Here is a 27,195-nt window from a genome sequence, read left to right on the forward strand (position 1 = left end):
TGTCCAGACTGGAAGGGGGGGAAAGTGTCTGGACTGGAAGGGGGGTGAAAGTGTCCGGACTGGAAGGGGGTGAAAGTGTCCGGACTTGAAGGGGGTGAAAGTGTCCGGACTGGAAGGGAGTGAAAGTGTCCGGACTGGAAGGGGGGTGAAAGTGTCCGGACTGGAAGGGGGGTGAAAGTGTCCGGACTGGAGGGGGGGGAAAGTGTCCGGACTGGAAGGGGGGAAAGTGTCCGGACCGGAAGGGGGGAAAGTGTCCGGACTGGAAGGGGGGTGAAAGTGTCCGGACTGGAGGGGGGGGAAGTGTCCGGACTGGAAGGAGGTGAAAGTGTCCGGACTGGAAGGGGGGGAAAGTGCCCGGACTGGAAGGGGGGTGAAAGTGTACGGACTGGAAGGGGGTGAAAGTGTCCAGACTGGAAGGGGGGGAAAGTGTCCGGACTGGAAGGGGGTGAAAGTGTCCGGGCAGGAAGGGGGGGAAAGTGTCCAGACTGGAAGGGGGGGAATGTGTCCGGACTGGAAGGGGGGGAAGTGTTTGGACTGGAAGGGGGTGAAAGTGTCCGGACTGGAAGGGGGTGAAAGTGTTTGGACTGGAAGGGGGTGAAAGTGTCCGGACTGGAAGTGGTTAATAGTTGACGTCTCACATTTTTTTTGTATAGATTTGTATGTCTGTTATTATTTTAACACATTTTCTAATGCCATCGTCACCATGAAAAAAAAAAAAGTCCTCAATGATTATTTTTACAGAGGCGTGTGTTTTGTCTCAGCATACCAAAAAATAGACAAAGCTATTGTTACGCATTCATTCTAGACATTCTTGAAATAACCTCACAGTTGTCCTTTTGTCATTCCTCAGGGCTTAGAGCAGTGGCCTCCAAACTTTCTAGGCAAAGGGCCAGTTTACAGTCTTCCAGGCCAGGGGCAGACTGACAACTCATGGGGCACCCGGGCAATAGGGGATCATTGGGCTCCTGTGTCCTTGCCCACACTCAAATCACACCCAAAAAAGCTTATGAAAGGTACCAGGGGCATCTCATGGGGCCCCCTACTGACCCCGGGCCCTCGGGCAGTGCTCGAGTTCCCCAATGGTCAGTCCGCCCCTGCTCCAGGCTTTAGTAGGGGCCAAATTGTGGCCAGTGGGATTAGAAAATGCCCGGCATCAGTGGACATAAACACCCCATCATTGGTTCTAAAGGGAGGAATAGTGCACAATTCTTGGTATCAGTGGGAGGAATAGTGCCCCAAGGGCCAGATAAAGGCAAGCAAAGGGCCACATCTGGCCTCCAAGCCACAGTTTGGAGACCACTGGCTTAGAGGAAAGCCAGATTGGCTCTGGTAATCCGCAATTGGTGATGTTTTCTGATCTGCTTCTGGTCTAATAATAATTAAGTTGCTGGGGTATCTCCTTAGCCCAGCAGTGCTCAACCTGCGGCCCGTGGGCCACTCGTGGCCCTCAGTGCCCTCTGATGTGGCCCTCCACCTCAAACTGCAGGAGTTTTGGTGCACTTTCAAGTGCATCACTCTTGCAAGATATAATAGAAATCTATGGCAAAGAGCAGCTAACCCGCAGGAAAGCTACTGGTGTACTGCGCTCAGGGGCGGACTGACCATTCTGTTACTTGTTCACTAACCGAGGGCCCGGGGTCAGTAGGGGGCCCCATGAGATGCCCCTGGTACCTTTCATAGGCTTTTCTGGGTGTTGTTTGAGTGTGGGCGAAGACACAGTGGCCCCATGATCCCCTATTGCCTGGGGGCCCCATAAGTTGTCAGTCTTCCCCTGATTGCGCTGCACCTGTGGTGCAGGTAAACTGCGGGCCACCTGTGCGAAAGCAGCCTCATAGGGAGCTCAGAATGGTAAGGGCTCATTTACATTTGAGGTTTGGGGGTCATTAAAGAAGTGTTTTTTACTACACAAACCCCCAACCACTAGTGTAGCATCAGGGGTCAGAATGGTGTCCCTGTCCCACGCTCCAGGGGGGCCCGTGTGGCCTGTGTGGCCTCCTTGTCACATTCTCCTTTATAATTGGACAGGAGGGGTGATATATACAGAAACCGATACTCTCCTTTTTCCTCTGGGTCCCGGTCGGCCGTTACTAGTAAAAAAAAAAAAAATCCAGTATATATAACACCATTTGTAAATGCCATAACCAGGGGCAGACTGACCATTCGAGCACTCGGGCACTGCCTGAGGGCCCGGGGCCAGTAGGGGGCCCCATGAAATGCCCCTGTTACCTTTTTATAAGTTTTTTTGGGTGTGCTTTGAGTGTGGGCAAGGACACGGGGCCCAATGATCCCCTATTGCCCGGTGGCCGCATGAGTTGTCAGTCCGCCCCTGGTCATAACTATTATGTAAACCAATTATTTTACATGCATTGGGATATATGGTGAAGAAGAACTTACATTGTAAAAATAAACAAGGCCTTCAGAATCTAAAACCAGGAATGCCGCAGTGCTGAACAAGGTGCGTTCAAAGAAAGTGGAAGTAACATAACTGGAAGTCCCACCCTACGCGTTTCGTCATATACGTAAATGTCTTCAGGGACTGCTGGCTTCACCTCCGCCATATATACATATAATAGCCCACCCAGACCTATTGATTACGCTTAATAAGCTTCTCAGTCTCAATAACAAATAATAGTGTATGCCTTAAAATAATAACGGAAAAAAAAAACTGCTCCAGATGAAAATACTTACTAAAAAGGGGGAATTATATAATTTTAGGCCCCTTTCACACATGTGGACTGTACATTTCATCAGTTCAGTCACGTTTTTTCAAAGCAAAAACAGATGAAGTTTATATCAATTTTTCATTTGTTTATTTCAATTTTTCATTTGTTTATATCAATTTTTCATTTGTTTATTTCAAATTTAATTTGTTTATATCAATTTTTTATTTGTTTATATAAATTTTTCTCATACGTTTCTCATCTATTTTTACATCACTTTTTTACACCCACCACCAATGCAGAAATGGATACTGTTTTTCGTCCATCGTCCTTTTGTTTTTCTTTTTTTCGTCATTTCCATTTTTTTTTTTAAAACAGACCAAAAATAGGGCTTTGATCTGTTTTGATGTCTGTTTTTCATCCATCAATGGATGGATGAAAAACAGATAAGCTGCTCACACGTGTGAAAGGGGCCTTATGTACAATAACTTTCTTTCATACTAATATATTAATGGAAAACAGAGCTATCTGGTGCCATCTTGTGGGTTAACAGAAAAAGGTCACAAAGATGCAAAAAAAAAGTATATATAAAAAATAAAATATTATTGTTATACACTGATTAGAACCCTAAAATACAATAAAATATAAAAGAAATATACCTAAAATGGTGGAACATTTTGTAATTGGATAAAAAACAGTTGAGATCTATGTATCAAAATTCAACCCACCCAGTACATATCTCGTTAATCCAATGAGTTTCATTCCGAGAGACCATGTTTTCATATTCATGCCTCTCTGTTTTGCGCATTCCCCAAAATGACAACAAACTGGGGTCCCTGTTATGACACAATCGGAAGTGGTTAGACATACTATGCTTATAATCAGGGGCGGACTGACCATTTGGAAACCCGGGCACTGACCGACGGCCCGGGGTCAGTAGGGGGCCCCATGAGATGCCCCTGGTACCTTTTTCATAGGCTTTTTTGAGTTTGGGCAAGGACACAGGGGCCCCATGATCCCCTATTGCCCGGGGGCCCCATGAGTTGTCAGTCCGCCTCTGCTTATAATAACCTTTTTATGATGTTACTGATATTTTCTCCCACCCTAGTGCCTACCTTTTTAGTGGTGCTGCCAACATATTGGAATCCGCAAGGGCATTCTAGGAGGTAAGTCATGTGTGCTTTGGCAGGTAATTAGCTTGTCAATGGAATATTGTTGTTTAGTAACATATCATACTTATACAGCGCCGTCAATTTACGCAGCGCTTTACATATACATATATATATTGTACATTCACATCAGTCATATCAGTAATTTGATCTTGGGGTGTTTTATAGGGTGTGGTATTAAGGGATGTTTAGCTCGGTGGTAGATGTGTTTTTACAGTGAGTTCATAGCAGTCGGCACTTTGGTTTAAGGGCATGGCAGCCCATTTTTATTAAAAGTAGGAATTCTTCTTCAGAAAAAAAAAAACAATGAAAAAAAAAAAGCCACCTGACTCTTGGGCTCACTCAGCTTCACTTGCAGTATCTTGCTGCACTGGCCCACTCCTGGCCTCTAAATATGGTTCTCCAGTCCCTCCTGGGTTTGCTCTCTCTCTATGAGACTTCCGAACTTCATCCAGCTTCCCTGGACTCGCTACCTGCTTTAGCTTTCCCAGCCTCCCGGACCCTCTCTTGGTCACCCAGGCCCACTTAGCCATCCTGACCGTCCCAGTCCCCTCCTCACCAGGGATGGTTTAAGGGCATAACAGCCCAATTTTATTAAACATAGGGGTTCTTCTTCAGAAAACACAACCGATGAAAACTACTGAGCCACCTGGCTCTTAGGCTCACTCAGCCTCGATTTTGGTATCTTGCTGCACTGGCCCACTCCTGGCCTCCAAATATAGTTCTCCAGCCCCCGCTTGGGTTTCCTTACTCTCGATGAGACTTCTGGATTTTATCCAGCCTCCTTGGCTTTCCCAGCCTCCCATATCCCCATATCCTCTCTTGGTCTCCCAGACCCACTTAGCCGTCCTGACCTTCTCAGTCCCCCCCTCACCAGGGAAGGTTTAAGGGCATGGCAACCCATTTTTATTAAAAGTAGAGGTTCTTCATCAGAAAACACAACTAATGAAAAATACTGAGCTACCTGGATCTTGGAGTCAGTCAGCCTCGATTTCGGTATCTTGCTGCACTGGCCCACTCCTGGCCTCCAAATATGGTTCTCCAGCCTCCCCTGGGTTTGCTCACTTTCGATGAAACTTTTGGTCTTCTTCCAGCCTCCATGGACTTGCTACCTACCTTGGCTTTCTCAGCCTCCCAAACCCTCTCTTGGTCTCCCAGGCCTGTTTAGCTGTCTTGACCTTCCCAGTCCCCACCCAATACTCTTTAGGATCTTTGATGTGCAATGACCAAATCCAGCAAAAACTTAAGACACAGTTTTTTCTGCTCACCAAACACCTGCTGGTGCTTCTCAAACCAACTCTTTGTCTTTTTCAAACCCATTTATACAGTGGTGGGGACTCTCACTGTCATCAGGGGTACACCTTTTTTTTTTTGATAGGCTTACCATCGGGATATCAAATCCTGTAAGAAAGCGAGCAGAAATCTTCTCACTGGGGACTCTGAAAGCAGTAAAAATTCAGTGGCGCTGGTGAGAGCACTGAGATACAACATTTTTGAAATGGTGGAGGAAGCGTTAGCACAATCTGTGTAGGACACAGCAGTCTCATGGCCTTAGAAAAAATATTGTCCTGAAGGCTTACAAGTGAGTTTAAGAAGAACCTTTTTCTAGTTTTGTATAGACTGGGGGGAAGGGTTACAAATGCCAAAGAAAATGAGGGCGCCAGGTAAGAAGGAGTAAATTCAGTGGAAAACTGTAAACACCTCCTGATCTGGCGCTCTCCTTTTCTTCTGCTTATCTTCGAGGGATTCCATCACTCCTCTGCCTTTTGGCTAAGATCAAGTGTAGTATCTTTGAGGGATTCCCCACATCATTGATGAGGAGCTGCCGGTCCCTTCCCAGGCGCTTGCCTTCTGGTCCATCCCTCCTTCCACCATCAGCCTCAGGACACATTGCCACCACTTCGGTCACATAGGATCTTCACCATCTCTGATGAGGTTTGGTGGCTCCTATCCAGGTGCCCTGGTTCCTTGGTCTGCCTTCTCCTCCTATTGCCTATCCTATGGACCATTCCACCCAGTGAATCTTCTCCATTATATTCTGTGTTCAGTCAGTTCCCATTTTTACTTCCACCATGTCCAATGTCACCATCCCATTCTATATTGTGTGAGTGCTGAATTTTTGTTCATTATTTGATGATCATTACATGTACCACGGAAGGGTCACAAACCCCTGTCTGGTTTCACTGTTGTCTCCACTTCCATTGGAGAGGTCTTCAAATGTACAGTTGACACCAGGGGCGGACTGACAACTCATGGGGCTCCTGTGCAATAGGGGATCATGGGGCCCTTGTGTCCTTGCCCAAACTCAAAAAAGCCTATGAAAAAGGTACCAGGGGCATCTCATGGGGCCCCCTACTGACCTTGGGCCCTCGGGCAGTGCCCGAGTTTCCAAATGGTCAATCCGCCCCTAGTTGACACTATAACTGGAGCCGTAGGGGGGAAGTCTTCCAATGGAAGGTTTTCTGATGACGGCTCTAAAAGTTAGAAATTCAGGAGATTCCGCCTCATTTCCCGTCTAGAGGCACAACAGGATGTGAGGAGGAATCTCCCAAATGGAAACTCTGGCAGTATTAAAAAAAAAAATCTTGACAAGGGTTCAACTTGTTCTTAAACAAGGCAGAAAATGTTTTGGCCAAGGTTCAATCAAGAACTCTTCCGTTTCATCTGCTGTGAAGTTCACAGATTGTGAGCAACAGAACCGCGGCAAGGTCCTTCCTACGTCTGTTGAAAAATATGGGTGGAGCTCTGCGCTGCTCCGCGTCCCGTTTGTGGGACATGTTTAAACATAGATTAAGCACATTTCCCGAATGGGAAAACAAATTTGTATAGAATACTTACTGTGAAAACTAGGCATAATGATTTTTTTTCCAATATCCGTGTTGTAAAATCCACTATCGATGGACATTTTTTAACTTGATGTCACAAATAAAAATCTGCAGTAAAGTGTTGTTATGAATATCGCAAAATATTACAAGGTTCAAGAGGTTAAAATGTACTTACCCAAGACAAATGTTTTTTTTTTACTGTATGTTGTTAAAACAGAATTTACCTGAGTGTCACAAACTGAAAACACTATTCCATTCATTTTTAATATTCAAAAATGGAATTATTAAAATACACATTATTAAACAGTAAAGTCATTAATATTTTAGTGGATATAATATAAATTTTTTTGTTTCTTAAAAAATATGTATTTGTGATTTTCTTCTTTTCAATGTAACTAGAAATACAAACTGAATAGCAGGAACTATGAGGAAATAACTGTCTTTATATTAAAGTGTTTGTGAATTTATATTTACAATGTATCTTTTTGAAGAAAAAAATGTTGAAGAATATTAAACATTAAATCTGTTGTGTTGTGTATATGATAAAAACATTTTTTTTTTCTGCTTCTGAAATACTCCGGAAAGGCTTCAGTTTTACATTTACTAAGGAACTTCTCATGTGAGCAGATACGACGCAAGCTATCGATACGTTTTTGATGCTCCAGACGCACTGGGCTGCATGTGGTGTGAATTGGCCCTTTATGTTGAAAACAAACAAAAACAACTCAAGAATAGACCTGTAGAACGTTTTTTTTAAAAAATATCTAGCAACACTCCAGCCCCACAGGCACACGCATTATATTTTATACAGCAACAGATATAATATATATTTATATATATTATTTATATTAAGGTAATACAATTATATTATATTAGGTTAATAAAACACCAGCCAAAAGAATATTAAACATTTCTTGTCTGCTACTCCTAATATAGAATTATTTTACAAAATTATTTTTTTGGAAACAAGACATAAAATATGATAACACATAAAAGGAAAAAAAAATATATTAAGGTGAAATATATTTTGAATAATAATACTTACAGATATTTTGTATGATTTTTTTTTTTTTTTACCTAAAATCCCGCTGGGATCCTCAACAAACAATTTGTCCACTCTGAAGACCCATCGGCCGGGGACATTGACATTACTTGTAGATGATATGTTGATGATTTCATCAGTCATAGAACTGGGTATTTGATAGTATCCGGATTTATAGCCACTGTTGACCCCAGCCTGAAAAATATACATTGATATAATATCTATTTCATTTAAAAAAACTATTTTTACAGAGTGAAGGCCCCACCCCAAAATAAATAAATAAATTATTAAATAAAAAAACTGAATATACATATGCTGATTTTACTAAGGGAAGTGATGGATCTGCTTTGCAGGGACACAGGATCCATCACTTCCCCCCCTGTCAGAACGGAGTTCTGCCTTGATTATATAGGCAGAGCTCTATTCTGTACCTCCGCCTGATGATCGGCAGGTGCCAGCAGACATCCATTCACCGACACTCACAGATCGAATTTTACTAAGGGAAGTGATGGATCTTGTTCCCTGCTTCGCAGGGACACAGGATCCATTACTCCCCTCCCCCCTGTCAGAATGGATCTTTGCCTTGCGTACATAGGCAGAGCTCTGTTCTGTGCCTCTGCCTGGTGATCGGCAGGTGCCAGCGGACATCCATTCACCGACACTCACAGATCGAATTTTACTAAGGGAAGTGATGGATCTTGTTCCCTGCTTCGCAGGGACACAGGATCCATTACTCCCCTCCCCCCTGTCAGAATGGATCTTTGCCTTGCGTACATAGGCAGAGCTCTGTTCTGTGCCTCTGCCTGGTGATCGGCAGGTGCCAGCGGACATCCATTCACCGACACTCACAGATCGAATTTTACTAAGGGAAGTGATGGATCTTGTTCTCTGCTTCGCAGGGACACAGGATCCATTACTCCCCTCCCCCCTGTCAGAATGGATCTTTGCCTTGCGTACATAGGCAGAGCTCTGTTCTGTGCCTCTGCCTCGTGATCGGCAGGTGCCAGAGGACATCCGTTCGCCGATGCTCGCAGATCGGATTATACTAAGGGAACTAATGGATCTTGTTCCCTGCTTTGTAAGGAATCAGAAGTTTTCTAAAATCCTTAAAACATAATTGGTCAAAAGATTTTTTTTTGTTTTCCCACAGAACTTAAAAAACAAACCCTCTGAAAGATGATCATTGCTCTGCATTCTCACCAGGGCTGGGGTTCCTGTCACGATGTTTGTCGTCCACAGAATTTTGGCATAGTTGAGCATCACAAAAGTGAGGCTTCCATTTGTGATGAGGACAGCCTGAAATGTGTTGACCTGTGGATTCAGAAAAGGAAAAAATAGAGCCTTTTTGAGTTTCAGTAAAAAAATTGGCATCATGCCAAGGCTGCCATTTTGGCAAAATGCAGAGGAGCCCACGGAGAATGTAAAAATTGGATTTGGGTCTAATCTAATCGAATTATATGAAAATATAATTAACCACCCTTGTGTCAGGAGCATAGAATAGAGCATAGAATGCATGAAGGTAAAAGCCTTTAGAACCACTTTAACCCCTTGATGCCGATGTCACACAAATATGCGGCCTCACAGAACTGGGCTTTTTCCTGTGGGGCCGCATATTTGCGTACCTGTCTTTCTGCTGGGAGTGCGCCGTACAGCCCCACTCACTGAGAGCCCCGGGTCACGTTCTAATGATTGGGACCCAGGACGCCCGATTCCGGGTCACATGATCGCTGTGATAGCCTCTGATTGGCTATCACAGTGATCGGTCACTGTACGGCCCGACCCCCTTGGGTTTTTTTCTCTCTCTATGAATGGAGGAGAGAGATACATTGTTTCTCTCTAACTCCTGGCACAGAGGGGAACAAAAATGTTTGTAAAAAAAAAAAAAGAAAAGATAAATATATATTAAAAAAAAAAAATAAAAAAATAAAGATAAAATATCTAGATCAAGGTTTGATCTAGTTCAGTGCCAGGGTAAGTGTTTTTCGGTCAAGGTCAAAGGTCAGGATTTAAAAAAAAATTGGTGTCAGTGTGTTTTAGGTAAAAAAAAACCCAAAAAATGAGCACCGTTATCTCTGGACTGTGCTACGGGTACAAACAACAAATAACATACACATATAGTATCGCTGCGATCGTCAAGAGCTGGAAAATTTATTTTGGGTTGTTCTTTGGTGGTAGGTTATGGTAGTAACAAGAAACATACAGCTAAATTTAAAAAAAAATTTTTTTTTTTTACTATTTTGGGCCAGTTTTCCTTTGATAATAATTAAAAAAAAAAATCAGGAGATGTCCATTACCATTTACCACCTAATGAAAGCCCAATTTGTCCTGAAATAAACGCGGTATAATCCACCCGGATGTACAAAGTAGTTGTGATGATACGGACGGTTTTACTAACACGTGTCAACGTTGCAAAATTGTGCTTAGGCATTTAGATTTGTTTTACCCTCAGGCGTGAAGGGGTTAATTTATTTTAACCGCATGCCGCCCAGCCACTGTACATATACGGCGGCAGGGCGGCACTCACAGGCAAAACCACGTTTTAAGACGTGTGTTTTGTAAACAAATAGGGGGCGCGCGCGAGGCGCGTCACCGCCCTATTTGTCCCGTGGTTCTCTGCCGCAGATGTCAGTCTCCGGGTCACAGCCGCTCGTTAGCGGCTATGTCTCGGCGATCGGCGGCAAACAGTGACAGAGAGCACAGCTGCAGTAGCTGTGCTGTCTGTCACTTCCTTCTCAGCTCGAGGATGAGCTGATCGAGAAAGAACGGTTTCTCTTTCTTGATCAGCCTTGTCCCGCCCAGCACACACCCCCGCCCGCTAGTAAAACACTCCCCTCACTCCTATAACCCTTCCCTGCAAAATAAAGTTAACCCCTTCCTCCCCAGTGCCATTAGTACAGTGTAAGTGTTTTTTTTTTTGCACTGATCACTGTATTAGTGTTTTTGGGGATGTCAGTGACCCCAAGTCAGTACCCCCCAATGTCAAAATGTCTGCCGCAGTCCCGCAGTCCCGCCATAAGTCGCTGGTCGCTGCCATAATTCGCTGATCGCCGCCATTATTAGTATAAAAAAAACCCTAAAAATCCCAGTATCTTTCCCGCCATTTGTAAACGCTATAACTTTCACGTAAACCAATTAATTTACACGTATTGGTTTTTTTTATAGCAAAGACATGTCGCAGAATGCATTTTGGCAGAAATTTATGACTAAATTTGATTTTTGCATTTTTTTTTACTGGACATGTTTTATAGCAAAAAGTCCAAAATATTGTTTTTTTTTCCTCAAAATTGTCAGCCTTTTTTTTTTTTATAGCGCAAAAAAAAAAAACCACACAGGCAATCAAATACCACCAAAAGAAAGCTCAATTTGTGGGGAAAAAAAAGATGTAAATTTCACTTATGTACCGTATTGCATGACCGCGCAATTGTCCGTTAACCGTTTCAATACCGGGCAATTTTACACCTTCCTGCCCAGGCCAGTTTTCAGGTTTCAGCGCTCTCACACTTTGAATGACAATTGCGCAGTCATACAACATTGTACCCAAACTAAAATTTGATCATTTTCTTCACACAACTAGAGCTTTCTTTTGGTGGTATTTAATCACCGCTGGGGTTTTTATTTTTTGCTAAATTAACAAAAAAAGACCAAAAATTTTGAAAAAAAACCACATTTTTCTTTGTTTCTGTTATAAAAGTTTACAAATAAATAATTGTTCTTCATAAATTTAGGCCGAGATGTATTCTGCTACATGTCTTTGGTGAAAATAACCCAAATTAGGATGTATTTTTTAGTTTGTAGGAAAGTTATAGAGTTCACAAACTATGGTATAGATCTGAATATTGATCAATCCTGAAGTACTGACGGCCAATCTAATATCTTGAGGTCCAAGAATGTCAGAATAGTACAGATATCCCCAAATGACCCCTTTTTGCAGAGTAGACAGTCCGATGTACTTCATAAGAGGCATGGCGAGTTTTTTGAAGTTGTATTTTTTTGTCATAATTTTTCGGAAAATGAAAAAATTAAAAAAATTATTTTCACTATTTTTTTTTTTACATACTGTCACCAGTGCAGTACAGCGTCATCATATAACTGGCATGGCAGTGAACAGGGACACTGACTGGTGACAGTATGAAAAAAAAAAAAAATATTTTTTTTTTAAATTTTTTTTTATTTTTTTATTATATTTAATTTTTTATTACATTTTTTTTTTATTTTTTTTAAGATTTTTTTTCATATTTTACTATGACCAAAATAGTACAATGTTACCATAGTAACACTGTACTACTTTGGGGAAGTGATCAGTATTTTTTTTTTTTTTTTTTTTTTACACAATTTGCTTATAGCAAAGAATTACTTTGCTATAAGCAAGCATTTACTTGAATGAAATCGATTCATTCAGCTTTTTTTTTTTTTTTTTTTTGTGCTTAGCTGTGATTTGGTCACAGCTAATCACATGACATGTGCATGTGATTAGCTGTGACCATTCACAGCTAGGCACTAGTATACAATGGATGGCATCATGAATGAAGCCATCCATTGTATACAACTGTCATGTGACCTGCTGTGATTGGTCACAGCAGGTCACATGGTACCAGCAACGGGAGCCGGTACTCGGATCTGTCATCGGCCGTGTCCGAGATGCACGGGCGGTGACAGATCGCACTGCTGCGTCGCTCTGCAACCGCGCAAACCGCGCATGTGCGGGAGCACGCCAAATGGCGTGCACCCGGAAAGCTGCAGCGCTTTTCAAGCCGCCAAACGGCCATTGGCCGGGCGGCTAATGGTTAAACTAGCGCTGCGCTGTATAGCAGAAAAATGGCTTAAATTGCAGTATCTATACCATAGTTTGTAGACGCTATAACTGTCACACAAATCAATCAATATACACTTATTGGGACTTTTTTTTACCAAAAACATGGAACAGAATACATTTTGGCCTAAATTTATAACCAACTTTGAGTTTACTATATATTTTTTATAGCTGAAAATAAAAAATATTGTTTTTCTTCAAAATTATTGGCCTTTTTTTGTTTATAGCGTGAAAAATAAAAAGCGCACAGATGATCAAATACCACCGAAAGAAAGCTCTATTTGTGTGAAAAAAAGGACGTAAATTTTGTTTGGGTGCAGCATTGCATGACCGCGCAATTATCAGTTGAATTAGTGCAGCGCCGAGTAGCAAAAAGAGGCGTGGTCATTAAGGGGGGTAAATCCTCAGGAGGGCGAGTGGTTAATGAATGAAACAAATATTCTTTGCTCTGTTTCGTAGGGCGATTATCTGCAGTCCAAGGGAAATTTGCTTTTCTTTCTCAAGGTGCCATGCTGCACTTGTTGAATAATTCAGCATACTTTCAATAGATTTACCGTGCTAGATGAGGGTGAAGATCCACAATATGCCACATCAATCCATGAGGCCACGAATGCCCATGTCGCTGAAAATGTGGAAAGATTGAAGTAAGATTTGATATCGCTCGTGGCACGGTTTAGGAGGCTGGTGTCATTGGTCTGTCGGTAATATATGTCCCCTGCTGTGTCGATATCCACATCTGCCCAGAACACAGAAACGAAGGGGGTGCCAGTAACTGGGAGTTTTTGGGCGGTGTCAATATTGATGTATGTGTTAAATGTTAGCATTCCATTGTTAACGACCTAAAAACAGATGAAATACCTTCTTGAAATAACAAATAAAATAAGACTTATTCCATAAAATCAACTGGTTAAAATTTAAAAAGCATTCTAAAACTGCTGCTTGCCTTTCCACACGCATGACCTTTATTGGCCCCCCAGTCTTAGTCCGTAGGGTTCAATACTGAGTTGGCCCGGCCCTTTGCAGCTATAACAGCTTCAACTCTTCTGGGAAGGCCGTCCACAAGGTTTAGGAGGGTGTCTATGGGAAGGTTGGACCATTCTTCCAGAAGCACATTTGTCAGGTCAGGCACTGATGTCGGGGGAGGAGGCCTGGCTCACAGTCTCTGCTCTAATTCATCCCAAAGGTGTTCTATGGGGTTGAGGTCAGGACTCTGTGCAGGACAGTCAAGTTCCTCCACCCCAAACTGGCTCCTCCATGTCTTTATGGACCTTGCTTTGTGCACTGGTGCGCAGTCAAGTTGGAACAGGAAGGGGCCATCCCCAAACTCTTCCCACAAAGTTGGGAGCATGAAATTGTCCAAAATGTCTTGGTATGCTGACGCCTTAAGACTTCCCTTCACGGGAACTAAAGGGCCAAGCCTACCCTTGAAAAACAACCCCACACAATAATCCCCCCTCCACCAAACTTTACACTTGGCACAATGCAGTCAGGTAATTACTGTTCTCCTGGCCAAACCCAGACACATCCATCGGATTGCCGGACAGAGAAGCATGATTGGTCACTCCAGAGAACACATCTCCTCTGCTCTAGAGTCCAGTGGCGGCGTGCTTTACGCCACGGCATCTGACGCTTTGCATTGCACTTGGTGATGTAAGGCTTGGATGCAGCTGCTCGGCCATGGAAACCCATTTCATGAAGCTCTCTACGCACTGTTGTTGGGCTCATCTGAAGGCCACACCAAGTGTGGAGGTCTTTAGCTATTGACTCTGCAGACAGTTGGTGACTTCTGCGCACTGTGCGCTTCAGCATGCGTGACCCCGCCCTGTCATGTGACGTGGCCTTTAATATACCTTAACTTATTATTATCTTTATTATAAGCTTACCTGTAGGTAAAATTCAAGCGATACTAAAGGTTTTTTTTTTTTTTTTTGTAAAATAACAAACATGTCCATACATACCTGCTGTGTGCAGTGGTTTTGTACAGTGCAGACTGGATCCTTCTCTTTTCGGGTCCCTCACTGGCTCTCCTGGCTCCTCCTTTCTGTCGGGTGCCCCCATAGCAAGCAGCTACCGATGGATTGTGATAGGGCTCAGGTAAGTATTGAGGGGGCTGGGGGCACTGCTGTACACAGAAGGTTTTTTAACTTCATGCATAGAATGTATAAAGGTAAAAAACCTCGAGCCTTTACAACCGCTTTACTACCACATTCAGTTTGAGCATTGAATTCTATAAGCAACAGGCTTTTTACATCAAAGAAGCAAAGTGATAGCCTGGAAAGTGGGAAAAGGACCCTAAAGCTTTAGCTGCTGGCTCAACAGGAAAATGTAATATATTAATTTCTAATTTGATTAAATGAGTCCTAATTAAAATATAGAAAGAATTTATGTACAAAACCTCTTGACCTTTGAACAGTAGATAGACTCAGGAAGTTGCAGGGAAGAGGCCAAGCCAAATGAATTTACATACAGGGAGTACTCACATAGATACTGGTAGATACGTTTCCAAAGAAAATGAACTTGCTAGAAAGATTTATTGGGCCATTGAGTCCCTCATCCAATTTTGGAGCAGTGGTATCATTTGAAGAAGCTCCATACGGGTACAAAAGACCTGCAGATCAGACAGATAACAAAATGTTATTTTCATAATTACAACTACCAAATACAAATATGTTTTGCACAAATCCCTTGATGTAGAAGGATGTTCATCTTTATGTAATCTTAAAAAGCTTCTCCATGAAAGTTTTCAAATAGGACTTTGGTAATTTTTATTGTTTATTTTTTTTTGGATAGAGTGTGAAAGAGTACTTTTAGATTATTATTTTTATTTTTGGATAGAACGTGGAAGGGTTAGTGCTTGTTCTAGGTTATTATTTTCATTTTTCGATAGAGCGTGGAAGGGTTAGAGACTGCTTTAAGTTATTTTCAAATTTTTGGATAGAACGTGGAAGGGTTAGAATCTGTTTTAGGTTATTATTTTCATTTTTCGATAGAACGTGGACGGGTTAGTGTTTGTTTTAGGTTATTATTTTCATTTTTTGATAGAACGTGGAAGGGTTAGTGTTTGTTTTAGGTGATTATGTTCATTTTTCGATAGAACGTGGAAGGGTTAGTGTTTGTTCTAGGTTATTATTTTCATTTTTCGATAGAACGTGGAAGGGTTAGTGTTTCTTTTAGGCTATTATTTTCATTTTTGGATAGAACGTGGAAGGGTTAGTGTTTGCTTTAGGTTATTATTTTCATTTTTGGATAGAACGTGGACGGGTTAGTGTTTGTTTTAGGTTATTATTTTCATTTTTGGATAGAACGTGGAAGGGTTAGAATCTGTTTTAGGTTATTATTTTCATTTTTCGATAGAACGTGGACGGGTTAGTGTTTGTTTTAGGTTATTATTTTCATTTTTGGATAGAATGTGGAAGGGTTAGTGTTTGTTCTAGGTTATTATTTTCTAATTTTTGGATAGATCGTAGAAGGGTTAGTGTTTGCTTTAGGTTATTATTTTCATTTTTCGATAGAACGTGGACGGGTTAGTGTTTGTTTTAGGTGATTATTTTCATTTTTTTGATAGAATGTAGAAGGGTTAGAATCTGTTTTAGGTTATTAATTTCATTTTTCGATAGAACGTGGAAGGGTTAGTGTTTCTTTTAGGCTATTATTTTCATTTTTGGATAGAACGTGGAAGGGTTAGTGTTTGTTTTAGGTTATTATTTTCATTTTTTGATAGAACGTGGAAGGGTTAGAATCTGTTCTAGGTTATTATTTTAATTTTTTGATAGAACATGGAAGGGTTAGTGTTTGTTCTAGGTTATTATTTTCTAATTTTTGGATAGAACATGGAAGGGTTAGTGTTTGCTTTAGGTTATTACTTTCATTTTTCGATAGAACGTGGAAGGGTTAGTGTTTGTTCTAGGCCAGCAATGGGCAAACTACGGCCCGCGGGCCGTATACGGCCCGGCGGACCTTTTAATCCGGCCCGCGGAGCTAGGCTCCCGCAAGGCCAGTGGTCGGCAAGCCCCGGCTCTTTACAAACTTAGATGGGGCTCTCCTGTGTGCCGGGCGCCCGCTCCCCTCCCTCCTCTCCTCCTCTCCCCTCCCCTCCGATGGCCGCCCCCCCCTCCTCTCGGGCGTCAGGACTCTGCAGCTGTCAGGATGTAGGCGGGGCAGCCAGGATGTAGGCGGGGCAGCGTGACGAACTCTTCTCCTCTCACAGTCCTCCCTGAAGACCAGAACGGCGCGGGAATACGAGAGGAACGCGCGGAGCAAAGGTAAGTGAATTGACACAGGGGGGACTTACTATATGGGGAATGAATTACTGTATGGGGGACTTACTATATGGGGAATGAATTACTATATGGAGGACTTACTATATGGGGAATGAATTACTATATGGAGGACTTACTATATGGGGAATGAATTACTATATGGAGGACTTACTATATGGGGGATGAATTACTATAGGGGGGACTTACTATATGGGGAATGAATTACTATATGGAGGACTTACTATATGGGGGATGAATTACTATAGGGGGGACTTACTATATGGGGAATGAATTACTATATGGGGGACTTACTATATGGGGAATGAATTACTATATGGGGGACTTACTATATGGGGGACTTACTATATGGGGAATGAATTACTATATGGGGGACTTACTATATGGGGGATGAATTACTATATGGGGGATGAATTAATATGGGGGATGAATTACTATATGGGGGATGAATTAATATGGGGGATGAATTACTATATGGGGGATGAATTAATATGGGGGATGAATTACTATGTGGGGGATGAATTACTATGTGGGGGATGAATTACTATGGGGGATGAATTACTATATGAGGGATGAATTACTATATGGGGGATGAATTGCTATATGGGGGATGAATTGCTATATGGGGGATGAATTACTATGGGGGACGAATTACTATATGGGGGACGAATTACTATATGGGGGACGAATTACTATATGGGGGATGAATTACTATGGGGGATGAATTACTATATGGGGGATGAATTACTATGGGGGATGAATTACTATATGGGGGATTAATTACTATGCTTACTATGGGGGAATATTACTATACTTACTATGGATGACACATACACATCATTCATCTACTCTTGGTCCGGCCCCCGGGTCCAATATATGAACCCATTGCAGCCCTCAAGTCAAAAAGTTTGCCCACCCCTGTTCTAGGCTATTATTTTCATTTTTCGATAGAACTCGGAAGGGTTAGTGTTTGTTTTAGGTGATTATTTTCATTTTTTTGATAGAACATAGAAGGGTTAGAATCTGTTTAGGTTATTATTTTCATTTTTGGATAGAACGTGGAAGGGTTAGTGTTTCTTTTAGGCTATTATTTTCATTTTTGGATAGAACGTGGAAGGGTAGTGTTTGCTTTAGGTTATTATTTTCATTTTGCGATAGAACGTAGAAGGGTTAGAATCTGTTTTAGGTTATTATTTTCTAATTTTTGGATAGAACGTGGAAGGGTTAGTGTTTGTTTTAGGCTATTATTTTCATTTTTGGATAGAACGTAGAAGGGTTAGTGTTTCTTTTAGGCTATTATTTTCATTTTTGGATAGAACGTGGAAGGGTTAGAATCTGTTTTAGGTTATTATTTTCATTTTTTGATAGAATGTGGAAGGGTTAGTGTTTGTTCTAGGTTATTATTTTCTAATTTTTGGATAGATCGTAGAAGGGTTAGTGTTTGCTTTAGGTTATTATTTTCATTTTTGGATAGAACGTGGACGGGTTAGTGTTTGTTTTAGGTGATTATTTTCATTTTTTTGATAGAATGTAGAAGGGTTAGAATCTGTTTTAGGTTATTAATTTCATTTTTGGATAGAACGTGGAAGGGTTAGTGTTTCTTCTAGGCTATTATTTTCATTTTTGGATAGAACTCGGAAGGGTTAGTGTTTGTTTTAGGTGATTATTTTCATTTTTTTGATAGAATGTAGAAGGGTTAGAATCTGTATTAGGTGATTATTTTCATTTTTTGATAGAACGTGGAAGGGTTAGTGTTTCTTTTAGGCTATTATTTTCATTTTTGGATAGAATGTGGAAGGGTTAGTGTTTGTTCTAGGTTATTATTTTCTAATTTTTGGATAGATCGTAGAAGGGTTAGTGTTTGCTTTAGGTTATTATTTTCATTTTTCGATAGAACGTGGACGGGTTAGTGTTTGTTTTAGGTGATTATTTTCATTTTTTTGATAGAATGTAGAAGGGTTAGAATCTGTTTTAGGTTATTATTTTCTAATTTTTGGATAGAACGTGGAAGGGTTAGTGTTTCTTTTAGGCTATTATTTTCATTTTTGGATAGAACTCGGAATTGTTAGTGTTTGTTCTAGGTTATTATTTTCTAATTTTTGGATAGAACGTGGAAGGGTTAGTGTTTGTTTTAGGTGATTATTTTCATTTTTCAATAGAATGTAGAAGAGTTAGAATCTGTTTTAGGTTATTATTTTAATTTTTGGATAGAATGTGGAAGGGTTAGAGTCTATTCTAGGTTATTATTTTTATTTTTGGATACAAGAGGAGATAAAAGTGAACGCTCTCTGGGTAGCAGCTGTAGCACTAAAGGTAACCAATAAAAAACCTCAGTAGCAACACAAAGACAAGAGTAGTGCAGGAGTGGGTTGCCGTTTATAAACGTCCTCCCGCATCCATTGTCTGTGCGCGCTCCCGTTTATAAACGTCCTCCCGCATCCATTGTCTGTGCGCGCTCCCTTGGTGCCCGATGTGTCCGGAAAACATCCACTCTGTATCCAAAAATACAAATAAAAAGTGCAGCGCTAAAAACAATGTATCATAGTCCACATACAATATCAGCTAAAACGGTATACGTCCATATGTGACAATCTTCTACACCCACCCACCTCTGGCTGATTGGATCCTTTACCACCTGGGAACTTCTGAGGCACCACCATCATCCAGAGGGAGGATTATCCTTGACCTGGCACATACCCGATCTCTAAAGGGAACCTCCACTGATTGATTTATTGCATATTTACATTACGCATCTGGTGAGTGTGTATTCTTACCCCACTATTCTGGAGCACCAACACTGAAGTTTTTTGCTGCTATCTCACCTATACATGCACAGAATGTCACATATGGACGTATGCCGTTTTAGCTGATATTGTATGTGGGCTATGATACATTGTTTTTAGTGCTGCACTTTTTATTTGTATTTTTGGATACAGAGTGGATGTCTTCTGGACACAGCGGGCACCAAGGGAGCGAACACAGACAATGGATACGGGAGGACGTTTATAAATGGCAACCCACTCCTGCACTGCTCTCGTCTGGCCGTTTATGTACATGGGCCGGACGGGAAAAGTTAAAGTATTAAGGAGTGAGCATAAAAGCCAGGCAATGGTGATTTTCAGGAGACAACAATTGTGACAATCTCCATGTTTTTCTCAATCCAGATGTCCTTTAAACAATAAACTTTATAAAACATCTCACATTGTGTACAGTCTACCTTCTTAAAAAAACATTTTTTTTTTACTCTAAATATAGATGACAATGGTATCACTTATGTAGCAATAGAAATTTTGCACTGAAAGAGCAGATTAATGTTTCTTACTTGAAGATGTTGAAGATATCGTGCGTGTGGTAAAGTCCGCTGCAAAGAAAAAATTCCAAAAAATTAAACAAATAATATTGAAAATAAATACAAAATACGCATATGTCTCCAATGTTTGGGGGAAGTCCCCTCTTAGTCAGTTTATTTTTGAACTAGTGTCCCTGGGGCATTAGAATCTCTAGAGCAGGGGTAGGTAACCTTTTGAGCATAGTCTGCTGAAAAATGTTTTCGAAGAAATTGAGAGTGTCAGTTATAGAAAAATAAAGTCAACTTTACACACTCAATCAGGAAAAGGAATTTTTATACAGTAAATGCTGTAAACCTTTTGAATAATAGTAAGAAAATATTGAGCTATCAAGGATGGTAAATGGTAACTTACCCTTTTTCCAGAACACATGTGCAGAACACGTGCTGTGGGGCAAGTATGGTAAGGCTGAAATTAATATGTCAACCGAGGACTTCTGCGAAATATACAGTTGGAAATGAAGTGTGAGGTGATAATAGTCACCCTAATAAAGTTCTCTCAGATCAAACCCAATCTATGCACCTTCAGACCCTAAATCAGCCCTCATTCCTGCATCTTCAAACTTCAGATCACCAAATTCCTGCATCTTCACACCTCAGAGCACCCCAATTCCTGCAGTTTTGCACCCCAGATCAGGCCCAATTCATGTTTCTTCAGGCCTCAGATCAGCTCCAGTCTCTGCACTTTCACACTCCAGATCAGTCCTAATTCCTGCACCTTCACAACTCAGATTAGCTCCAGTTCCTGCACTTTCACACCTCAGATCACCCAGCTTCCTGTACCTCCAGACCCCAGATTCCTGCATCTCCAGGCCTCAGATCAGCTCAAATTCCTGCACCTTCACATCTCAGCTCATACCAATGCCTGCACCTTCACCCGTCGGATCACCCCAATGTCTGTACTTTTACACCCCAGATCACCCCATTTCTTGTACTTTCACACACCAGATAAGCCCCAATTCCAGAACCTTCACACCTGAATTCAACCCAATTCTTGCACATTCACACCTTAGATCACACCAATTCCTGCACCTTCACCCTTCAGATCACCCCAGTTTCTGCACCTTCACACCTCAGGTCACCCCAGTCCCCAGCGACAATTTCTGTGCCTTCAGGCCTCAGCTAAGCCCCAATTCCTGAAGCCCTTGAACTCTGATCACACTTTCTGCACCTTCACACCTCAGATCACCCCAACCCCTGCACCTCCAGATCTCAGATAATCTCCAAACCTCAGATCAGCCCCAATTTGTACACCGTCACACCTCAGATCACCCCAATTACTGCACCTTCACATCTCAGATCAGTCCTAAGTTATTTACCTTCATGCCTCAGGTCAGTCCCAATATCTGCACCATGACATCTCAAGTTACAACCAATTCATGCACCTTCGGACCTCAGTTCACCCCAATTCCTTTATTTGTACAACCCAGATCAACCCCAATTCCTGTTCCTTCAGGCCTCAGACTATCCCAATTTCAACATTTTTACACCTCGATCAAGCAAATACCTGCATCTTTACACCTCTGATCACCTCTAATTCCCGCACCCTTACATCTCACATCACCCCAATTCCTGCATCTGTATCTTCACACTTCAGTTCACCTTGGGATTCGGATTCTGCATCTTCACACCTCAGATCAGCCCCAGTCACTGCATCTCCAAGCCTCAAATCAGCCCCAATTTCTGCACCTTCACACCTCAGCTCACCCAAATCCTGCAACATCACACCCCATTCTCCAGGGACAATTCCTGTGCCTTAAGGCTTTAGATCAGCCCAAATCTTGCTCCTTCAGGCCTCAGATAAGCCCCAATTCTTGAACCCTCCGAACTGTGATTACAATTCCTGCACCTTCACACCTCAGATCAGCCCCAGTTCCTACACCTTTAAACCTGAGATCAGCCCCAATTCCTGCACCTCCAAGCCTCAGATCAGCTCCAATTTCTGCACTTTCATACCTCAGATCTCTCCTAATTTCTGAACCTTCACACCTCAGGTCATGCCCAATTTCTGCACCTCCAGACCTCGGTTCACCCCAATTCCTTCACCTTTACACCTCTGATCATCTCCAATTCCTGCTCCCTTACAGGTCGTATCACCCCAATTACTGCACCATCACACTTCAGATCAACCCAAATCATACACTTCACACCTCAGATCACCTCAGCCATGTGAAGATAAACTTCTCTGGCTGTATGGGTGTAGGATTATAACTTTTTTTTTAAATGGTTGAACTGGATGGACTTTTGTCTTTTTTCAGGCAGACTAACTATGTAACTATGTAACTATATCCCCTCCAAGCTGAACCAGGCTAATGGATGCTGAGGGAGAGAAATAATCGGAGGGAGCGCAGGGACACCGATAGTAAAAGCCTGGCCATGAGCCGACTCAAGCTAAAAGAGTGCTGTACCATAGAGGATGAAAAATACTGAATATAATTATCCTTTCAAAGTGATAACAAGCAGCCTGGGGAATCTGACTCCACACTGCTTCAGTGTGGACAGAGCAATGCAGGAACCGACACCAGCGGAAATAGAGGTGGGTAGGCACCAGCCGTGCTGCTTCTTCTGCGTGCAGCCATTGACCAGCTTTTTTGTTTGGAAGGTGGGTCTCCCAGGGCTCCCCTTGGGTGCCATCCTTGATGCTGTCGTGTGCCATCTCTGGCACTAGTCCTGGGGGTTGCCTACCCCTGCTCTAGAGAAGCAGAAAGAACAGTCGACAACACACCATAATAAAAAAAAAGGAGCAGAGGGGAGATCTGGTGTCAACCAAGGATTCCTTCACTTTATAGGGATTTCCTCTCACTCTCTGTTTTGGCTATGTAACAGAAAGTGAAGAAAAATCTTCCCAATGGGACACAGCTGGCAAAAAAAGAGCTGAAGGAAGTATAACCTGCCTAATGCAGGCCATAGATGGGTCGAAAATTGGCCGATTTTTCGGCCGAAAATAAAATCGGATGATTTTTGGATCGTTAGTGGGTTAATTGGTCGGCTGTTTTTCGGTATTTGGCAGATTTTTTTTATCGGTAAAGTTGGAAAAGGATCGGCCGATTTTCACGGCAATTATGGGCAAATCGGCCGATCTTTTTACCGGTAAAAAAACCCTGCGCATGAGCAGTGACCTGCAAAAGAAAAACAAAAAGAAGAAGAAAAAGAAGAAGAAGATGATGAAGAAGATGAAGAAGAAGAAGAGGAAGAAGAAGCAGAAGAAGAAGAAGAGGAAGAAGAAGAGGAAGAAGAGGATGAAGAAGAGGATGAAGAAGAAGAGGAGGAAGAAGAGGATGAAGCAGAAGAAGAGGATGAAGAAGAAGAAGAGGAAAAAGAAGAGGATGAAGAAGAAGAAGAGGATGAGGAAGAAGAGGATGAAGAAGAGGATGAAGAAGAAGAGGAAGAAGAAGAGGAAGAAGAGGATGAAGAAGAAGAAGAGGATGAAGAGGAAGAAGAAGAAGAGGATGAAGAAGAAGAGGATGAAGAGGAAGAAGAAGAAGAGGATGGAGAAGAAGAAGAAGAGGATGAAGACGAGGAAGAAGAAGAAGAAGAAGAAGAAGAAGAATTCCAGTCCGGCAAAAAGTGTCCCTCTGCAGAGAGCTCCGCTATTTCTTTGACAGTTCTTTGACATTTATAGCGGCTGCAACATTGTATCTATTCGTTTCCGAATAAAAACATCTGTATCCGAAATGGATACAAATAGATACAATGTTGCAGCCGCTATAAATGTCAAAGAAATAGCGGAGCTCTCTGCAGAGACACTTTTTGCCAGCTGTAGACGGGATGAAAATCGGCCGTTTTTTTTTACCGTTCCTGGTAACGTCGGCCGATTGAACGACCGATTTTTTAAAGAAAAATCGGCCGGATTTCTCCCCATCTATGGCCTGCATAACTCTATCCAAAATGAAAAAAAAAATTGCCCTTCGTTCTACTGTAAGGGAGCTTTTTCTTGTGGGTTACAATCTCTGTTGGGTTTTTTTTTGCTTTTTGTGTTGGTGACCATTGACCACTAGGACAATAAGTGATGGGACACCCAAAATGTTACACTGTTCACTAGAAAAGGAAGTAAGAGGAAATCATTCAATGGTGACACCCGTTCTATTGACAGCTGCCTAAGGCTGAATTTTACCTTCCTCTCGATCAGTGGTTCTCAACCTTTCTAATGCCGCGACCCTTTAATACAGTTCCTCATGTTGTGGGGACCCCCAACCATAAAATTATTTTTGTTGCTACTTCATAACTGTAATTTTGCTACTATTATGAATCGTAATGTAAATATCTGATATGCAGGATGTTTTTTTTTGCAGTAGTTGATGATTTTACAGTACGTGATTTTACATTTACCCAGTAATTATAATTCATGAAGTGTCGTTTTACCTCCAATACTGCTGCTTTCAACACAGCAGCTGCTTTCAACACAGTAGCTGCTCTTTACACATGTGTGACTGGTCCACATAAGTACATTATGGCGCCAACCCTGTGACATACACCTGTATTTGTAGGGGGTGTATGTGATGGGGTTGGCGCGATGATGTCATCACACCAGGTACTCGTATGTGGGCGTATCTGCATGTGGACGGACCCGCCTGGAGATGGATAGAGGAGTGGTGTCTCGGTTCCTAAGACCATCGGAAATATGTGTTTTCCGATGGTCTTAGGCGTCCCCTGTGAAAGGGTCATTTGTGCCCCAAAGGGGTCACGACCCACAAGTTGAGAACCGCTGCTCTACAGAGATTCTACTTCCTGTTGGAAAAAAAGGTAAATTGCCCAAATGGGACAAAGATGGCAAAAAACACCAAAAACAACAGGTAAGGATGGATTAATAACAGGTCAATCCAGAAAAAGTGACATCATCAAAAGAATCGCAGGATAAATTTGGACTTACCTAGCACAAGTAGAAGGATAATAGTGTAGAAGCCCTTAGAAAAAACGTTGGGTTTTTCCATTGTCAATAGTTTTACGCAAGAACCCGGATGTTTCTCACCTAGTCAAAAGAAGGCCACATCAGGTTTTAATTCAACAACAGGCTCTCTTGCACGACCCTTTTTGTAAGGCAATAATAATCGTTAAAATTGTAAACACTCCACAGCGCAAATAAATTATATGTGAAAATTAAAAATATGATAAAGTCCCAAAAAAATCTAAAGTCCACACAAAAAATATATATAAATTGTGCTCAATCCCAAAAAGAAACGTGCTCCAAAAATTCTTCAAACAAATGTGCTCACACCATCCGTGATAAATGCTCTATCCCCACTCACCAGATGGAGTGGACTCTTCAGCAAAGAGTCAGCAAAGTTTTGTCTTCAGTTATATATTAAATTTGTTAACAACGAACTTTAACCGTTTCAATACCGGGCAATTTTACACCTTCCTGCCCAGGCCATTTTTCAGGTTTCAGCGCTCTCACACTTTGAATGACAATTGCGCGGTCATACAACACTGTACCCAAACTAAAATTTTATCATTTTCTTCACACAACTAGAGCTTTCTTTTGGTGGTATTTGGTTTTTATTTTTTGCTAAATTAACAAAAAAAGACCAAAAATTTTGAAAAAAAAACACATTTTTCTTTGTTTCTGTTATAAAAGTTTACAAATAAATAATTGTTCTTCATAAATTTAGGCCGAGATGTATTCTGCTACATGTCTTTGGTGAAAATAACCCAAATTAGGATGTATTTTTTAGTTTGTAGGAAAGTTATAGAGTTCACAAACTATGGTATAGATCTGAATATTGATCGATCCTGAAGTACTGACAGCCAATCTAATTTCTTGAGGTCCAAGAATGTCAGAATAGTACAGATATCCCCAAATGACCCCTTTTTGCAGAGTAGACAGTCCGACGTACTTCATAAGAGGCATGGTGAGTTTTTTGAAGTTGTATTTTTTTGTCATAATTTTTCCGAAAATGAAAAAATGAAAAATATTATTTTCACTATTTTTTTTTTTACATACTGTCACCAGTGCAGTACAGCGTCATCATATACCTGGCATGGCGGTGAACAGGGACACTGACTGGTGACAGTATGAAAAAAAAAAAAAATTATATTTTTTTTAAATTTTTTTTATTTTTTTATTATATTTAATTTTTTATTACATTTTTTTTTATTTTTTTTAAGATTTTTTTTCATATTTTACTATGACCAAAATAGTACAATGTTACCATAGTAACATTGTACTACTTTGGGGAAGTGATCAGTATTTTTTTTTTTTTTTTTACACAATTTGCTTATAGCAAAGAATTACTTTGCTATAAGCAAGCATTTAGCTGAATGAAATCGATTCATTCAGCTTTTTTTTTTTTTTTTTTTTTTTTGTGCTTAGCTGTGATTTGGTCACAGCTAATCACATGACATGTGCATGTGATTAGCTGTGACCATTCACAGCTAGGCACTAGTATACAATGGATGGCATCATGAATGAAGCCATCCATTGTATACAACTGTCATGTGACCTGCTGTGATTGGTCGCGGCAGGTCACATGGTACCGGCAAAGGGAGCCGGTACTCGGATCTGTCATCGGCCGTGTCCGAGGTGCACGGGCGGTGACAGATCCCGCTGCTGCGCCGCTCTGCAATAGCGCAAACGGCGCATGTGCGGGAGCACGCCAAATGGCATGCACCCGGAAAGCTGCAGCGCTTTTCAAGCCGCCAAACGGCCATTGGCCGGGCGGCTAATGGTTAAATCCTGTCTGAAACCTCTCCAAAAGACAGGAATTAAAGATAGATCTCCCAAATGTACATACAGGAAACAGCAAAAAAACACATCAGCGGTACTACCTTTTGCTCATACTGTCCAATGATAAAAAAGGTTTTGGCTGGATTTAAGTTTAAAGTGTTACTAAGTCTCGGACCCTGCATTCACTATATCTGGTCTCCCCGGACCCTGCATTCACTATATCTGCTCTCCCCGGACCCTGCATTCACTATATCTGGTCTCCCCGGACCCTGCATTCACTATATCTGCTCTCCCCGGACCCTGCATTCACTATATCTGGTCTCCCCGCACCCTGCATTCACTATATCTGCTCTCCCCGGACCCTGCATTCACTATATCTGCTCTCCCCGGACCCTGCATTCA

At 41.6% G+C, this 27,195-nt stretch overlaps 1 protein-coding gene across 1 annotated transcript; it reads right to left on the bottom strand.

Annotated features, from left to right (window-relative positions):
- Window positions 1-4,167: 4,167 nt before the first annotated feature.
- On the bottom strand, window positions 4,168-25,060 carry LOC149432284 (sushi, nidogen and EGF-like domain-containing protein 1). Its single transcript, XM_089665287.1, has 7 exons — window positions 25,000-25,060; window positions 20,106-20,144; window positions 14,987-15,114; window positions 13,061-13,345; window positions 8,897-9,007; window positions 7,700-7,891; window positions 4,168-4,380 (listed from the first exon to the last, which is right to left on the bottom strand). Exons 1-7 carry the CDS (start codon window positions 25,058-25,060, stop codon window positions 4,168-4,170), a joined length of 1,029 nt encoding a protein of 342 aa, XP_089521413.1.
- Between the last annotated feature and the right edge of the window lie 2,135 nt (window positions 25,061-27,195).

The sequence above is a fragment of the Staurois parvus genome, unplaced genomic scaffold (assembly GCF_062004578.1).
Source record: "Staurois parvus isolate SC_StPar_1 unplaced genomic scaffold, SC_StPar_1.0 ptg002174l, whole genome shotgun sequence".
NCBI classification, from domain to species: Eukaryota; Metazoa; Chordata; class Amphibia; order Anura; family Ranidae; genus Staurois; species Staurois parvus.

What these genes read in the sequence shown, in the direction of transcription:
- LOC149432284 (XM_089665287.1), bottom strand. Translation starts at nt 25,060, where the DNA reads ATGGAAAAACCCAACGTTTTTTCTAAGGGCTTCTACACTATTATCCTT. An exon ending in GATATCTTCAACATCTTCAA is followed by an intron (nt 15,115 to 20,105) that starts GTAAGAAACATT and finishes TCTGATCTGCAG; the next exon opens with GTCTTTTGTACCCGTATGGA. An exon ending in ACGTATCTACCAGTATCTAT is followed by an intron (nt 13,346 to 14,986) that starts GTGAGTACTCCC and finishes ATCTGTTTTTAG; the next exon opens with GTCGTTAACAATGGAATGCT.